Source organism: Mastomys coucha, unplaced genomic scaffold (genome assembly GCF_008632895.1).
Source record: "Mastomys coucha isolate ucsf_1 unplaced genomic scaffold, UCSF_Mcou_1 pScaffold9, whole genome shotgun sequence".
Taxonomy (NCBI): Eukaryota; Metazoa; Chordata; class Mammalia; order Rodentia; family Muridae; genus Mastomys; species Mastomys coucha.
The window spans coordinates 106,143,232-106,161,565 of record NW_022196915.1 but is presented as its reverse complement, the minus strand read 5'-3'; the positions used below and the strand labels follow the sequence as shown (position 1 = coordinate 106,161,565).

The 18,334-nt window shown below is 47.8% G+C and overlaps 1 protein-coding gene across 5 annotated transcripts in view; it reads right to left on the bottom strand.

Annotated features, from left to right (window-relative positions):
* The window catches only part of Farp1 (FERM, ARH/RhoGEF and pleckstrin domain protein 1), a 241,672-nt gene that overhangs the window by 31,504 nt on the left and 191,834 nt on the right, over positions 1-18,334 (bottom strand). For all 5 annotated transcript variants that reach the window (XM_031362792.1, XM_031362791.1, XM_031362796.1 and 2 more), the window contains exons 7-13: positions 17,468-17,582; positions 16,519-16,666; positions 14,606-14,701; positions 13,087-13,250; positions 11,872-11,940; positions 9,499-9,574; positions 8,317-8,572 (exon numbers count right to left, since the gene is read on the bottom strand). In XM_031362792.1, coding sequence (XP_031218652.1) covers positions 8,317-8,572; positions 9,499-9,574; positions 11,872-11,940; positions 13,087-13,250; positions 14,606-14,701; positions 16,519-16,666; positions 17,468-17,582 — 924 coding nt within the window. The remainder of the gene's footprint in view (positions 1-8,316; positions 8,573-9,498; positions 9,575-11,871; positions 11,941-13,086; positions 13,251-14,605; positions 14,702-16,518; positions 16,667-17,467; positions 17,583-18,334) is intronic.

The window sequence follows — 18,334 nt, the reverse complement described above, 5'->3', positions numbered from 1 at the left end:
TCCTGTTTTGTAAACTAGTCAATAAGTTGATTGGTGTCTAATTTTTAACATGGTAGGTATTTTGTATGGGTTCTTTTCCTGTAAAAAGGGAAGTAGAAAACCTGATGACTTAAAAAAATAGAAGCTCGTTATTTGATAAATATTAAAACGAGAACATTATGGCGTTGATAGTTCCTACTTTCAAAATCTCTTCACTATTTCCCAAATAAACTTACTTCTTTTGCAAGCTTTTAGATGTTACGACCCTATCTTTTGTTACCTGGCTCTAAAATACAGATTTTTACCTATGTACCCAGAATGTGTTCCAGAGGCATACATCGGAAAGACAGAAGAAATGCAGGGCTTTTTTTAAACTCACAACATCCCACTAAGAAAGAAGATAATGAAATCTCGATAGAGATCATCTATTCTGAGCACTAACTACCCAAGGATACTCACACCACCACGCTGAACTGGAGGTGGGTCCCTGCCCATCGACTCTGTGACAACAGCTGGCTGGAATGGCAGGGTTCCCACAGAGAGGAAGAGTGAGGTCACAGTTTACCAGTGTTAAGAGATGGTGTCCTCTTCGTGATACCTTAGGTGGCTGGGGGCAAGTTACATGCGCTCCTCAGAACCAGCGTCCTTTGAGGAAAGCTCAACAAGCACCTAAGCTTCACTTCACATTTCAGCACCAAGCCATTCAGACAAGCAACAATGATGCCAGACTTGCGGAAAAACAGGCAGACAGACAGACAGACGGGGGGTTGTCACTCAGGCAGAGAGGCAGGGTGCCAGATGGCAGAGAGCACACAAGGCTGCTCTTATACGGCAAAGGTAAGGAACTTGGTATCACTGTAGGGATGAGGGCCATGGAGTCTAGTATACCATCTTGTAGGACGGACAAAGCTTCAGCCATCCGTGGGAAAGAACAATGACATCAAACAGGTTTTTTGTTTGTTAACAGCAAGATGCCTGTTAGGACAAGGTTTAAAAAAGCCTCTTGAGTTTAGAGTAACACGAGATATTAATACCATGCAAACATTTGACATGAGTTTGGTCTTCCATGCTCAGTCACCAAACCCATGGTTATCTGAGAGGACAGAGAGCATCCCGGGTGACAGGAATCCATGCTGTGCGGAGGCTCCGCATGGAAGCACAGTACAGAAGTGAAAGCAGGCCGCATCTGAGGAGCACACGTTCGTTGTGGGTGCCCACCCGAAGGACAAAGAGCTTGCACGCTGGAGACACCACTCCCCACTCCCTCCCACCAAAGCCTATCAACGTCAGGTGTTTTACTCCCACTGGGAATAGGAAAGCCCAGCCTGTGGTAGGCCAGCTGTGTGAGCTCCCAACGTAAGCTGCTGTCTCAGATGCGCTCTGTTCCACTGACATCTGCCCCTCTTTACAGTGAACCGGCTCTCCTCCAAGGGCTTGCCCCACCCCACAGCACCATGGGCGGTACAGAGAGAAGATGAAGCCACAAAGGCCAAGTCTACACTTCTCCTGGCACCTGGGTGAACATGTTTCAGTCTGTCAAAGTGCCGCTGAGTGAGCGGACCACTGTGTTCTACAAAGGGTATTCCAGGTACAAATTGGTATATGGGCAAGTGTTTGGGGTTGTTTTAAAGGAAAGACATCAAACAGCGTTCCAGCAGTGCAGGGTACAGAAGGTATGCCATGCTCCGAGGATCAAGACAGAATGTTCAAAACAAGAGCATCTTCTCCCAGGTAGGTCATGCTGACAAAACTGCGTACAGTGGAACAATGGAAAGAATGTTTCTTAAATTTATTAAACAAATGACAGAAATGAGAATGAAGTCCCCAGCCCTTTCTACTTGAGAATTAATTTAGTGCATTAGAAAATTTTAATACAACATATTATTACCTCAAGGATTAAATGCACACACAGAGAGGACAAGGAGGAAATTGTGTTAAACACAGGCTGGGCTGGTGAGATTTGGTTAGTGAGGCTTGCAGCAATTCTCCAAGGCAGGAAGAGGTGAGAGCAAGGGATGGATGACCCCTCATCCCCTCCAGGCACTCCTAGAGAGAGCGGCCATTCTCAGTGACTGAAGAACTAAGTGTGGCCTTTCTGTAACACTGCAGGCAGAGGGGCCAAGGCCTCGCTTCTCACAGAGGGCACTGGAAGCCGGTGGGAAAGGGAAAGGTTGCTGAGGGCGGCTGCATGAGACAGACACTCATCACAAGGGATGACAGACTGGTCAGTACTGTGCCACAGGCTCCTAAATGACCCCTCTGCTGTGTCCTACGTTAGGGACAGCTGACCACCCAGATTCAGCCTGGTGTAGACCCAATACCTCAAAGCTCCCCACGTGCCCCATTCCCACCTCCAGACTCTGTAAGTGCCTTGGCCAAGTGCTTTGCCTTCTGCCATTTCCCACCACTGTTGAGGATTCAGAGCCTGGCCCCAGCAGGGAGCTGCAGTGCCACCTGCCCACCAGCCCTTGCTCTGCTGACTTGACCTTTCAGACGCCATCCCGACCACCTTAGGGCAGGTTCCCCCCATCAACAGTTGTCATCTGGAGTCATCGCAGAGCAGCTAACCTGACCCAGAGTCCTTAGGGAGAAGTCCACCTTCCACGGGAAGCTGCCATTAATACCATAGCCACAAGCATGCATGGGAGGAGCCCCCTTCTAGGCTACGCCCAGTGGCCGTCATGGGCTCAACACAGTCGCCCTGAACAAAGCAAAGCCTAGGCTGCGTGGAGAGTCGAGAGAGATTTTTCAGCTCTTCCCTAGCTTCTTTCTGGTGGGGTCTTCAGTTGTTTTACTTGGAGAGCAACAGGCTTCTGGGTGAGAGGTTTCACCTATGGCTTTCTGAGAGTGCTGTGATGAGAGTGCTTGATGAAGACCTTTCTCCAACAGACCTGCTCCTTCCCTGGTCCCTGCCACAGCTGGCTGACATACAAGCCCACACTTTCAACCCTTGCTCCCAGGAGCCACATACTTGGAAGTCTCTCTAGGCTACTAAAGGAAGAACCACGCAGCTTTCTGTACTGGTGGCAACCAGGCCACGTGGACCTTTGATTTAAGCTGACTCCACATCTGAATCATTATGGAGTTTTAAAAAAAAATGCTTTTCATTATCACCTCTTTAGTTAAAAGAAAACTGGTATTAAGAGGCATGCTAATTTTGGCCTGAATGCCAGGCCTTTGTTCACGTCCAGTACCTGGTATCTCCAGTGAGTTCATTTCCCTGTTTAAAGTTTCAGCTCATCCCACGGGAAAGGGGTGGATTAAACCAACGAGGAAAGAACAGTGCCAATCAGCTCTTGGGTGTCACCAAAGTCAATGTCTTTAGTTAGCTCCTGCTCAGAGAGGCCCACCAACCATGCCTTTCCCTCTGTGCGCTTGTTTGGCCACCATGAAAATAGTCTGTCCTTTGAGTTTAAAGAAACTGGCTCAATAGAAGGATGATTATGAAAACTCTTGCACTTCATTTGCAGAATTCAGTGCCAGCAGAACAGACCTGAGCCATGCAATGTGATGGAAGGAAACCTTGGAGGAACTCAGAGGAGTGATGCCTACTGATGGGAGAGAGGACCAGGAAACAGCTTGCCACGGGAGTGTAACTGTGGCTCTTGAAATTCTAGCCAAGTAAAGGGCTCAGGCAAAGCCAAGCGATCAAGACATAGGCACACAGAGTCAAACTAAGCCTGACTAACTGTAGGCTGAGTCCTCCTGGGACTCAGAAACTCATGCAGTAAGGGCTGCGGCTGCGGCAGCACAGCGCTGCTTGGAGAGCCCAGGAAGCTTTGTAAGTGGGGAAAAGCGGGCTAAACGCAGGTGGCCAGCAACTCTAGGTAAAAAAGGAAAAGCAAACACAACGAACCTCTAAGCACGTTTACCATCATGTTTACCAAAGTTAAAAATGTTTCCTATCTGGATTTTAATCCTTTTTTAAAAAATGCTTGGCAACACACAACGAGGGTGACTTCTGAGGCTAATGCACCCCTTAGACTCAGCAGGCCAGGGCCTGACTATGCATCTTGGTTCTTTAGGCCTGGCCTTTTTCTTTCTTTTATTCCTTTGTTTTTTTTTTTTTGTTTTTGTTTTTTTTGTTTTTTTTTTTCATTACTTGGTTTAAATCTTCAAAGATGTTCTTGAGAAAAAAGTCTTATTACTCATATTTTAAGCTCAGGGCTAAAGAGCAGGGGGCGGGGGTAGATGGTCATGTAAGAAATTCCTGAATATGAATCACATACGTAGGAAAGAATCTGGCCCACAAGCTTCCCCTAATTAAATGCCCGTCTAATAAAATACCATCGATGGCATCCAGATGACCATTTCAGGGGCTGAAGCGGTTCAGATTAGGCTCTGGAACTCATTAAGTGCATTTCTTCATGCTAAAGGAATTTCTTGCCTTTGCAGTTTGCTCTTAACAAGGATCCACATGGGAAACCACATAAGAGTTTATATGTATTTCAAAATACAATCCAATCAAACATCCTAATGTAAGGGGTCCTAGAGCAGCTGCGAGGAGCTTTAAAATCAGAGTATCTCTGTCTTCTGTCCCTGGCCATAAGATACTGTTTACAGAGCAGCGTCCAGTAGCAAGGTCCAAAGGCCCACACTCCTCCTTCGGTCCAGAGCCCTGCACCGTGTATGCTGCTGTGAAGACAGTGGCAGGTCTCAGGAAGCCCTCTGGTCTCTGCTTTGCGTTTCTGACAGCCAACCCTGTCACTGGCTTCCCTTGCCTGAGTTCAATGTCACACAAATGTAGGTAGGTCTTTTGTAAGTCCCAGATGGAAACTGGAAGCCTTGGAGCCTGAGGTCCACATGGTCAGAGAATGGGGAGTTCTGGGAAGGCTTGGCGCTTTCTGAGATTTCCACGGGGACAGTGAGGATGATTTATCACCTCAGCAACCCTGCGACACTTGGCTCGCTGCAGGCATGCACGTTCTCTGGCTAGCTAACTTCTGGAATCTTCTAGAGTGGAAGATAAGCTCCTGTACGGACAGTTAGTGACCACTCTCAGCATGACGGGATATGGGGCCTCAGAACAAACTAGTTCTTTTAAATAAAATAAAATAGTTCTTTTAGGCACTATTAATTTGCTGGGACTGTCGCTTTCTTAAATACTAGCTAAGGAACAAAAGTTTAATTGGCTTGTCTGGCACAGAACCAATCAGGAGAAAACTGTGCTACAGCCCAAGGGGAAACAAGTGACAGGCTCCTGGGCACATAGGACAAGCAATCACATTATAAGGCCAAAAGAGCTCATTCCTATTTAGTTATCAGACGTCTGTATAAGCAGCAATAAGGAAAAGTCCTTTAAACAGAGCAGGGTCACAATTAAAACAACCAAGCTCAACTCTGCTCAGCTCCCACCTGAGCAAGCCTTTCCTATGGCAAACTGATAGCTTTCCTAAGACCAGACAGAATAGTCAGAAACATGTTAAAACTCTACACACCCCACAGTGTGAAGAACAGCTATTTGCTTGTAATTGTCTTTACCACCCAGGACATTCACATCTAATTCTAGTCAGAAATACAGAATTAAAACGTGGAGCCTAAAGTTCTCACGTGAGGAAAGGGTTGAAGTCAGGCGACTGGGGGTTGGGGGTGGGGGTGGGCGCAGCCAGGCGACTGGAGTGGGAGTGGGGTGGGGGTGGGGGACGGGCGCAGCTTTGTGGCACAGGTACAACACTGGCTGCCTAGCAGTCACTGAACTAACTCACTCCACAGGAATGCGCTTGCTCACCCAGAGCGAAGGCTTGGTAGGTGACTGCTGATGCCTCTGCAGAGCTTACAAGTCATCTAAGACAAGGTGTGAATGGACAACTGCCAACCGCTACCAATCACCCACCGAATCAGCTGACCAGGAAAACCCAATATGCTTGCATAAACATGGATGAAGTCACTCAACATTTAAAACGTGGCCTCTCAACATTCCTGCTGACAAGATTCTCTGAGATCCATAAGCCAAGCAACAAGACCAGCTTCCCGCCTGTGACACAGCCACAGAAGGCTTCGAAGGCCACCAGCATGGCGGCTCAGCAAGGATGTACCATCTTTACAACTCTTTTCAAAGTTTGGTAGTTCAGAGCTAAAAATTTTGTTCTATGGTTAAAAAGTATCAAAGACTGAAAAATACAAATGGAGGCTTTTGTGTATTCCTCACTCTCCAGCAACCAAGGTAATGACTTGGCTAACATTCACACTACCTTCCAATACACTCCACGGGGCCATCATGGCTGATGGAGAAAGGACCCTGGCTGCACCCCACAGAGCCACCTGAGAAGGCCAAGCTGGAGCTCAGATCCAAACTCTTGGTTGAGACTCAAGCATCACTCACTTTGACAATGGCTCAAGTAATGCCACAGCACAGTTAGGGAAAACACACGGTGTGAATTAAAACCCCAGCTCCATGATCCGCAGTAGAGAGAGGCTGGGTGCCGGGCAGGGGCCTTCATGATTTTAGAAGAAGTCATAGAAATATCAAGATGTTTGTGTTCCCAGTGGGGTCACTGTTCATAAGAACACATAAAACCCAGGGAAGTGAGGAAACAGAAAAGCGCATGACTGACAGGCAGCTAGGCGGGCCCACGGTGGGCTAACCTGCAGGAGACAGCAGTGCCCACGGTAAGGTGTTCATTTTTCCTTACCTTACCACTCAGCAGCATTTCTGGTTCACCAAAAGATTCTGAGAGTCAGCCATTCCCTAAAAAAACTAATGATTTGACCCAGCAATGAAAACCCAACCAAATGAGGATTCCCAGGTAAATGGCTATTCCTAGAGCTCTGACAGCTTTTTCAGCAGTTCACAGGAAGCCAGAAGGACCCAGACTCTTCCCATTAAAACACCCACTATTCTTGAGTATGATTTTACTGACACAATGTCAGCTAGCGATCAACTTCCACTTGGACTCGGATTTGTCTATGCTTCCTTATAGGGCCCAGAAAAACGCCCCCACTTTTAAAGAGAGGACAGACTTAAAACAATTTTCTGTGATTTCAGGGACATTTCAGTCAACACCCTGCACACACAACTACACACACAGAAAATTACCACGTAAATATAATACACTGTTCACACTGCAGGATTCATAGTAAGTTATTACTGCCTTCGCCGACCACCAAAACAAACCTCTAGTAACTTGTTAGGGCTTGCTGTACACCTTGTACCATGCTTTCTAAAAGGCAAGCCACTTGTGTTAAATTTTGTGTTCGTTAAAGGTCTGGGAAGTCAGGCACGACCCATAAATATGTGCCTGTCCCAAACACCACCTAACAAACATTGACTAAAAACAATCAAGTCACTAGAACAGACCCTCTCTGTGGCAATCCTAGATTCGTGACTCCTCGTAATCAATAGCTGGCCACCTGACCGCCAGGCTCCTCACTCGTGCTCCCCTTCCTCCTCGCCCAGCCGCAGGCCCTGCAAACCTGTCTCACCCTTCCTGAGTGGCGACCTTGGGCTTGTTGGGTGACGGAGCACCGGGGACTTCCTTGAAGGGCTCACCACGGCAGAGTCTGAATCACTAGATTCATTCCCGCTGCTGGTGGAGCACTCTGTCACCTGCAGGGGTGCCAGCTGGCCCAAGGCACTATCTGTGTGCACAGCCTGCAGGAGGGTGACCTCCGAGGTGGAGCCTGTGGGTTGGGTCCCATTGGCTAGCATCGTACCTTGAAGAGTGGCCATGTGGGCCAGCCCTGCCTCTCCCTGGTCATCAAGCCTCTCCATGGCCTCCGGGGTGGGGGCTGCCTGGCTAAGGATGAGTGGATCTGTCTCTGACTTATTGTATCTGCTAGGGAGATTCCTCAAGTATGGCCTCTGCAGGGCGGGGGAACAGTTCTCAGATGGAGGACCCTGCTTTGGGATAGTATCTTCTCCCATACTCTTTTCCCTAAGGTCATGTCCATTTTCAGAAACATAGCCTTGGGACCTAGTCCTGTCCCAACTCATATCCGGACTTGAGCTTCTGCTGCAGGGGGACAGCGGGGTGGCCAGGGGGCTGTGGCCAGTGGAGGCCCTGAACATTTCATCTATCAGGGAACTATGTCTTGGGAGCCTAGGGCTCCCACTCAGATCAAAGGTAATATCTGCTGAATCATCAACAAGGAATTCTCCTGAAGGAGGCCGGGAGGACTTTGTAGAGGGAGGGGAAGCCCTGCGCCTGGTCTCTGCTTGCCTCTCGTCCCTGGACAGGAGATAAACACCACTGGTCAAATCACCTTCATAGTTGTCATTTGTTTGGGACCGTGACTGGGACCCTGGTTCTCTGAGAAGGTCGTATTCACTATCTACATCACTACAGTCAATGAAGGGAATGGAATTGCTACTGCCTCCAGCAGCCCGGGATGCGGGACCTGTGCTTGGCTGCGGGGGCTGAGGGTTACTTGGCCGGATGCCATCCTTGCCACCCTCTTCCTCCTCCTCTTCCTCAGGCGGCACCGAGCTGGTTCCATCTGCGGCTTTGCTCCCAGGAGGGCTCTTAGGGAGGGCGGGGCTTTGGTGCGATCCCGACTCCAAGGCGCAGACTTTCGTTTCCTTAGCTGGTTGGCAGCTCTGGCCACCAGGAGACTCGGTACCTTCTCCAAACGTAAGGCTCGCGCTCTGTGGAGACTGGGTGGGGAGAACAGGAGAGACAGGGAGGGAGATGGTTACACTAGAGTTGAGAAGATGCCAAGGAGCTGGCTTTAATTGGAAAGTGTCCCCCACAGCTAGAAGGAATGGCACACAGATGCCATGGGTGCGTCCCCAGGATGCGACCTATGCTCAGGCAAGAAGTGAAACCCATATCTACAGGGTTCCTTCGGGGGGGCAGAGTTGCACTCCAGCTGGGTCCCTACAACATGAGTTAAATGGACTCTGCTTTCCGTGACCCTCATCTCAGGTGGGAATTCCAGAGTGTCCATGCAGCAGATGGCCTTTTCAGACCGTGAAAGCTTCCTTAGCAAGGGTCCTTGGGATGGCAGAGAAGCCCATGATGGCTATATGACGAAGACCCCAGAAGAGCCACAGAAAGGGTAATGTGATGGGTAAATGGCTTGTGTTGGAGTCACATAACGATAACACCCTCATGCTCTTTCTTAAACAAATTCTTAATCTCTTAGAGAAATACCGAGAACAACATCAGGAGCCACCAACCCTGGGTTGGGAGCTCTTGCCACCATCAGAGCAAGAAGGTCAACTTTTCCTGCTGTTGCTTGTCCACTGCCCCACAACACATGTCCTGTAGTCGAGGCTTCCTAGCAAGAAGTACGGCCGTCGAAGCAGGAACTCCGCCAAGCAACTGCCTACCTAGTCTCCGTCAGTTACACAGCAGACACCCACTGCCATGTATGTTTCAGTCTCCAAGCTCATGAGGTTCAGAATTAAAAGCTAAAGCAGCAGCTGACAAGAAGCTCCTCCCAAGGGCTTGCTGTGGGCAGGCTCGGCGCAGTCCCAAAAGCGAGCTCAGGAGACAGGACTGGAAAGCAAAGTGGGCAAGCACAAGCACAGGAAGTGAAGGAGAGACCCACGGTTGTCCACGACTGACCACCACTGACCTGTTTTGGCACTTCTGAATTCGGTGCTGTGGGCTGTGAGACAAGGCTCCTAGTGGAATGGATCTTGCTGTGTTTTCTGAGGGGAATCACACAAGACAGCTGAAGTCAGGACAGCTTTGATTAAACGAAGCACTTTGGGTACTTCAAGCATGATAGTACCCAAAGCTTTCTTTGTCAATGTGACAGACACACAATATTTTGCAAACACCAGTGTGGTAAACACTATGTTCTCCTCAGAATCCTGTTCTAGCTGCTGAAGGACGGAGAATGACTGAGCACTGCCTGCCGACTCTGGGGAAAGTCAAGAGGGAGGAACAGCCACCATGATTCTAAGGCTCTGATCTGCAAGCTAGCAATGTATCCATTTGTACATTTCCTTCAGTATTTTCTAGATCAGATCTATGACAGGGATCATGATCCAAGATCATCCTTATTCTAACATAATATAGACCCAGGAGAAAAAGGCTCCCCTGTAAGAAAATGGAGCCTCTGGGGACTACAGTGAGACCAGCACAGGCCCTTTATCTTGTCTCCTGCCCATGAACAGGCATTATAGACTTTCAAGTACTGAACTCATGAGATGGTGTAATTCCACCCCAGTGTGCATACATCTTCTCTCCCCATGAAAAGGTCCCAGGGCATTTACGTCCTGCATGGTCTTCAACATGGTAACTGCTAATCATCTAAGAAAATCATGGAGTTATTATTATCTTTGGATACACAGGCAAGGCTGTTCCTGGTGAGCTAGTGTCTTGGATACAAAGGCAAAAGCCCCGTAGCATCACATTTCTGGGTACTGGACATGAGAAACCATACCAGGTTTATTTCCGCAAAACTAGGATAAAGCATCAAAATGACCTGAACATCTGTTGACATGGAGTGGGCCCAATAAAACACAGAGCGCTCTGATTCGCTGGAGCGCCACAATAGCAAGTCAAATGAACTCACACCACCTCATGAGCTCAGTACTCGACAAGGTCTAACACCTGCTCTGTGCATATAGAGTACAACAGCATTACAAACAGTGTGTCAGCATTTATAGAAATGAAAATTAACATACCCAGGGCAATCCCCCATACACATAAATATCTTTTAATAAGTCAGTATTGAACTCCAGAAGGAACATAAACCTAGACGTTTCTTTTAGTAAAAGGGAGGAAAATTAACAAAAGGCTGTGACCCGAGGTAGTTTTAGTTATTAGGCACTGTAGAAACACATAAAAAGAGTTAAGTATAGCTGGGCAGTGGTGGCGCATGCCTTTAATCCCAGCACTTGGGAGGCAGAGGCAGGCGGATTTCTGAGTTTGAGGCCAGCCTGGTCTACAAAGTGAGTTCCAGGACAGCCAGGGCTACAAAGAGAAACCCTGTCTCAAAAATCCAAAAAAAAAAAAAAAAAAGAGTTAAGTATGCCAAAATACTGATATAGGTTGGGCATCTTTTACCCTGAAGTTTGGAACGTAAGTAATTGGATTTTGGGATATTTGTACTTATAAATGTGGTGTCTTGGAGATAAGATCCTAGTCTGAACATGAAATTTGTTTCCCATCTACCTTATGCACGTAGCTTGGAGGCGATTTTATATACTATTTATAATGTACATTTTTGAGGGGGATCTTTTCAACTCTTCAGCTTTCCAGGTCAGTGCAGATCACCCTGCAGTTGTTAATGCCAAGCTGTGAGAGTGTAAAGTGTCTGCTATACCCTGTCTCTATGCTGGGGTAAATGTTCATGAAAAGCAGGAGAGGGTTAAAAACAAACACCCCAGGCTTAGGGAAGCTTAGGCCATCACTCACTCCTGGCCTTCATCCTGGTCCTGGTTGGGCTCTGCTTCTCCCCTGGGAGGCCCAGAACCGCTGGCATGCTCTAGGCTCTGCAGCTAGTGGGCCAGGGGCCACTTTCCAGTTAGCAGACCTGTACCCTCTATGTGTTAGTCTCAGGGTCTCCACATTTAAGCAGGAAATGAAAGATCACTGACCATACAGGGCCAGAGTGAAGCAAGGGGCCCTAAACGGTGCCTGGCAAATACCTGGATATACAAGCATCTGCCACCAACAGTGACAGTGACAAATCCTGCAGCTTCTCTCCCAGCCAGAAACATTCGCAAGCCACACCTTCAAGTGTGTAAGGACTCCCTGAGGATCAGAACAGGCTTTCGAAGTACTGTTATCTCTGCTCTGGGCCCACTCAGCCCTATGTCAGCTCTTCCTCCCTCTTCTGTCATTGTGCCCTCTGGACATCTTATCTCGAGTGAGGAGCCTGGGGTCCTGAAATGTTCCGTCTCACCGAGATTGACTGTGCAGTTGCGTGTAACTCCCCCCAGGCTGGGTAAAGACATATAGGCCACTCCCAGAGAATGGCTTTTCATTCTCTTACCTTTCAAACTGCACCTTCTTGTGGCCGCCTTCTTTAACGTAATCAAGAACTTGCTTCTGAGTCCGACCACTGAAAGGAAGACCACAGAAGTCAGGGAGGGGTCACGGGGGCACTTGCCTCTCAGCCAGGTGACAAGAAAAGTCATGCTGGGGGAGTCTCGGGGTTTTGTCTATTTGATTTCTGGATATTCTCCTTATATGTAACAGAGAAGACAGTCAACTAAATAAAACCACTTGATAACCACGGTTGCCGTGAAGCTGCCGTCCCAGGAGTCTAGTCTATGCAGTCTGTGAGAATTGGAGAAAATTCACTTCTCTGTGTATACCTCAGCGATCCCTACACAGTGGAATGTCAGCAATGTTGGCAAAATGACTGATAATATAAACCCAAGACAGTCCAGTCTAGGCACCAGTCTGTGATGCAACACTAAGACAAATAAACTTCTTTCTGCACAAGAGCAGCTGGGGGACTGGCTCAGTGGAATGGCACTCGCCTGGAAGGTACAAGGTGCCCGAGTTCAAGTTCCCAGAAGCATTAAAAAATAAACTGACATAAGAAATGACAGGGGATCGATGGGGGGAGAGGGAGTTAGTGACTCTGAATGCCCTGTGATCCTGGCTGTTCTGGAGTTTGTTATGCAGACCAAGCTGGTCTCCGACTCATCTGTCTATCTGCCTCCCAGGTACTGGGATAAAGGCACGCACCACCACCACTACCCAGCAAATCAGTTTCCTTATGGAGCAGCCTCTTACATGCTGTCTGGGTTCTAGTAGACGATCCTACACTGGGGCCCATATGGGCAGTGCCACGTGGACACAATGGGCTTAAAAGAAAGCATGAGAGGCTGGGGAAAAAAGTGGTGGCCAGCACACAGAAAAAAACTGGAGGGGAAAAAGCAGGGAATGGGCTTGATCAAAATACATTCTATCCATGTTCGAAATCCTTAAATGATTAAAAAAAATACATCTGAATACCATGCTGGGATCTGCCCTCAGCTGGCAGATGGCTAAGTGGTTCTCGAGGGTCCAAACAGAACTAGAAAGGCAATGTGGAGCCAGCTGGGACAAGCAAGCTAGCGCCTCCACTGGCCACCACCTCGATCACCACCCCGGCCACGGTGTGCCTTATCGATTTACTGTGAATCACAACAGCTGTGCTGGGGGAAGCCTTAGGAAAGGTTCACATGAAGAGTGAACGCGAAGGGGCCACCCGTACCTAAACCGGAAGGATGATCCTCGGCTGAAGAGAACAGGCTTCGGCTTTGGCTTAGGTTCTTCGAAGAGTCTGAAGAAGGCATGGTGCTCCACGCATATTTTCCAGAAGGACTTGCAGAAGTCTCGACCGGCCATCAGGAACTCCAAGGTGTCCTGGTATGAGCTCTGAAAGGAGTAAATACAGCTTTTGTTTCCCCAGCCCCAGCACTGCTCATAATCTTTCTGATGAAACAGGAAAAAAAAAAAACCAGAAATGAATCTGTCCAATAAAATTGCTAATTGTGTGTTCTTGTTATATGGTCGCTAATTCAAGGATTGAGCCAAATACGCTCGTTCCCAGTGGGGAAACAGGCATGAAGCTTCAGTGGGGTGGTAACACTTCTTATCAGGTCCACCCATAAACACACTGCATTTTCTTGGCTTCTGCTGCCTCCTTAAAAAATAGTCCAAGTATTAACACACCCCTTCCTTAAAATATCTAAACTGGGCCTGTTCTGCTGTTTTCTTTCTCATGGCTCCTGTCCAGGTGGACTTTTTAATTCCTTTTTTTTTTTTTTTAAAATAGCAGATGGCACAGGTCCCTAAGTGGCCCCAAGAGTCACAGAGGAAATGAAATTTTCTTACAAAGGTATTAATGATCCTCAGCTGACAAACATGTCTTTTGATTCTGGAAGAAACATGGTAACTTTCTATTCAGTGTCTCTGATTTCAGTGGTCATGTCACAGAAACAAAGTCACTGGAGTCCTTAGGATTCCCAGCAGCTCTGACTATTTTGGGGCTGTTAAGAGTTCACATGAACTCGGCTTAGAGTGTCTACTGTAGCTTTTCCCATATCAACTGGCTTTCCGGAACTGTAACTGCACTCCCTACCCACAGAGAATCATCTTATGGGGGGGGGGTTGCTTTGATTCCATCCACATTGCAGCTGAACTGTGGCTGTGAGCATAGGCTGCCCTGGAGACCCCTGTGGGGCAAGGACTCGGGTCCAGATAGGACAGGCATCAGGGATGTACCATCTCTCCTGTGTGGTTTCTGACAGACAAAGACGACCCTGTTCTCTTCCTGGAACCCATCCAGAGTGGGCAAACATTTGGGGGTTCTGTACTGGGAAGATGTATTTAGCCCATGACAATGAGCTCCCATGACAGTGTAAGGGCAACAGCTGGAGCTAGCAAGCCAGGACTACATCCCACAAGGCAGGAATAATGCCAGGAATAATGGCAGAACACTTGGGTCCCAGGGCAGAGCCACAGGCTAGACATGCAGCCATAACATAGTTCAAGTTGTTTGTTTGGAAGAGAAATGGTCTCCTTAGGTAAGCACCTGTGTGCCCTTTTTCTCCTTCCTCCCAGAACCCAGTGTGACAGCAAAGGCATTTCCAAGCTCCTGGATACACAATCCTCCCAGAACACCGCTGCAGCACTGGGAAATCTCTGCTGGACGCAGATCTTACCCCATGGCAAAACCCACTCCATTCTCAGCTCAGCTGGCCCCACACTTACATTCCACAGTGACTTACATTCACATCAGGTCTGAGCTTGATAAGAAAGCGCTTCCGCTTGAAGCTCAGCTTCCGAACCTTGGCCCAGTTAAAAGCATTGATCTTCGTGAAGCCCTAAGAACGGAGAGCACCTGGTGAGCCAGGCTAGGCCAGATGTTGTGTGCACACAGGACCTGCAGGTGGAGGGCTGAGGGAGCAAGCCTTTGATGGAAGATTCCCAGGCTCTGTGTCTACTAGTTACCAGACCCTCATACAGTGTTATTTCTCACTAATTACAGAATTTGGCATTCAGGCCATGCCTACCTTCTTGTAGGGAAGGCACTGGTCAAGGTAATGAAAAGAAGAATAAAGAAAAAATGAAACCATACAAACACCACACCAGTAACAACCATCTCTCACAGAGGGCCAGGTATGGTACTAAGGGCTTTTTAGATGGTATCTCATCAGACCGCACACAAAGCTCAGTGAGACAGATTTATTATCTTCATTTTACAGAAATGGAAATCGTAACACACATGTGTAACTGTACACAGAGCCAATGTGTACCATCCCAAGAGGTAGGATGGGGTGACCAGGCACAGCCTTCAAGATCGCTCCCTCAGCAACTAAACGGGCCAGCAATTCTCAGTATTTTTATCATATTAAACACAAGCCAAATACATTAATTCAATTGTGGTACTTCTTTTATGTCTGTATGACTTTCAGAAATGTTTAAACATTTGGAAATGGCTTGGAAACTTAATGGTCATAAATCAACATTGGGTTTTATTCCTTAAAGTCAGGTATTTGTGGATTATTTGTCGAGGTTAAAAACTCTGGGGAGTGGTTCTCTCTCAGATATCATCCTGCATCTCAAAACGTTGTTCTTCCTATGCCAGGTCTGAGGCCCAAGCCCTAATTTTTAGGGGTTTGAGTGTGTAACATTTAATGTGTGCCATAAATTGATCCTATGTAGAAGAAGTGCTACAGCTCAAGTGTGTGTATGTGTGTGTATGTGTGTGTGTGCGTGTGTGTGTGTGTGTGTGTGTGTCTGCTTGAGAGTGGATGTATGGTGAGGGATATATAGAGACTGAGGCGTGGGTCGGGGCATCCAAGAGGTGTGTGCTACTTGGAACTTTAGTTCATCAAACAGCAGCTGTGAGAACCTTTCTCCTATCTGTTGAGTAGTTCAGGTGGTTTTGCATAACAGAAAAGGGTTTTTACCAATACAAGAAGGTTCATTATTGTAGTTTCACAAGATTCAAATATCAATGCAAATGAACCTACAAAGCTGCACTCTTTATGCGCAGGCCTATAAATCATACTTGAAGGAAGCTAGGACAGGGAAAACACTGGTCAAATAAAGCCACCCCTCAGCCTGGCACACCGGACAGCAAGGGTCACATGCCCTTAAGCACAGGTTAAAAATGCATGGGCAGAGTCTGTCTTGCTGCAAAAGGGCCGTGCATGCAGGGCTCTTCTTTCTGAAAAACACATGTGCTTTTAGAGTTGGGTATAGCAAAGTCTCAAAAAGCCGACAGAACACAAGTTAATTTGAAAGGAAAAAACCCTAAAGGATCAAATTTTAGCTAAGTGTCAAGATGTTGCCTCTGAGTATGGAAGGCATTTCCTTGGGATCTGAGGTCCTCGCTTCTGTACACTGTGCTCTCAGTGCAGCCCTACTGGGAGTCATCAGATAGATAGATCTATAAGATCTATTAAACCCAAACAAATCACTAATGTACAGTCTCCAAGCAGGACAAGCAGAAATGCAGAAACAACCAGACAGACAGACAGACAAAACACCTGAAAGCCGGGGCCTGGAGGGGTTACTTACTTACTTGAAGAGATCACTAGAGGCCTCAGCTTGGCTATTCACGTGAACCTGGTTAGGAGAGCCAGCTTCCCTCCCTCCCTCCCTCACCAAGGGAAAGGCGCTGTGTTCCCCACACCTGAAACACTAGAATTCCAGTGTTGGCGACAGCCAGGTTGATCTTGGTGCCTTCCCTGTCCTTAGCAGGGTGTAACCGGATTCCATACATCTCCAGCCGACGGGCCACCTCCAGGAGCTGGAAATCTGACTCTGCCGGGGTTTGTCCACTGACAAAGCAAGGAGGGAAGAGAAAGGCCAGGGGACTTGAATCCCCCACGTCTATTACTTTGAGATAGAGCAGCTTCTCTTGGGAAATAAAAGGCCCTTGACTGGCAAGCTACAGGCCGCACCGTGATCAGATGACACCCACCTCCACCTGCTAACCCCAGAGCCACACAGCGAGGACAAAAGCACCATTACCCAGTAACACAAAACCTCGAGGTCTATCTCCAGCCCCGGCAGCTCCTCAGAATCTCAGTTTTCTCTAGGTCACATAAAAGTGAAACACCTCTATGTCAGGCAAGTTTCCAGCCAGTTTAAGCAAGCTGAACTTGAGAGCGCAGAAGGCCAGGCTGTGTTTCTTCCATTGCCAAGTGCCAATGCCTGCCTCTGAGCCATGGAGGAAAGGAAAGCGCCAAGATGTTCGCCCGATCAAAGCCAAGGCCAAAAACTGGGGCTATCACAAAAGTTCTGAAGTCTCCCCGTATTCAACACTGTGCCTGGTTTGACACATACCTCTCCATGCTCTGTTAGGATGACTGTCCAAAAGCCTGCGAGCCTTACCCTCTCCTTTACGTCCTTGGGTCACTCTATCTCACAGCTAGGATGCAGCCACTTGTCTCTGCATTTTTTTTTTAAGAGTTCAGAATGGACCACAACACCCCAGTGAAACTCTGCACTCCTTCCTTCAGCCTTCATTATGTGTCATATAACACGGAGGTGTGTATATGTGAGCTCACAAGCTTCCCTGTGCCGGGAGGTAGGTAGCAGCTGCTGGGGAGCAATACGAATCCATGTACACAACTCACATGTGGCTGTGGTGGAACTCCACGATTTTGTCTTCTAGTGCATCCTGTTGAGGTACGTACTTATTTTTTGCTAAGTGTTCTCTGTCCAAAGCTTCATCGAAATCCCCAATCTCTGCTACAAAGAAACAAGGAAAAAAAAATGGGCCACATAGGATAAACTCTTCAGAATGTGTCACAATCCCTGGGAAGCAAGTACAAAGCTGACAGGTGACATCAGGTGAGCACAGCTGGTGGGGACCGAGTGCAGCCTCGGCGGCGTCAGAGTGGGATGTGACCATGGTTCACACTGAGAGCCATGTGGAAGGTGACCGCTACCCCTCCCTTACACTGGAAGTTGTGAAGGACGCTTCAGACTTATTGGTCTTAGTCATGCATGCTTTGGTTTCTTTTCCGTTTTAAGGTTATCCTGACACACATACTCACACACCCCAGAAGGGAACAGTGTGACGTTTGATACAATATGCAACTCGTAGTGACACTGTAGCAGCTCTCCTGCTACTTTGTGGGGTTTCTTTCCTCTGCCTCTCTCCACGCCTTTCTTCCACCCTTCCAACTCCCTAACACTAGATAGGACAGAAAAAAGGATTGAGGGGAAAGGAAAGAGATCCCTGAATAAAGTCAGGCCCCTGAAAGGGGGCGACATGGCTCTTAGGTACTTCCTGATGATAAGGGGTGTCAAGTTCCTTGGGGCAAGTTTGATCCTTGCCATCAGGGTATCTAATTTCTTCTTGTTTCTTCTTTGTGCATGACTACTTAACAAACCATGACCACCAACAAACAACCAATAACTAACTTCACCTCTTAGGGTCCTAGCATTTATATAAACCTCTGAAAAGTTCCCAGAATTCTAAACATCACACAATCATA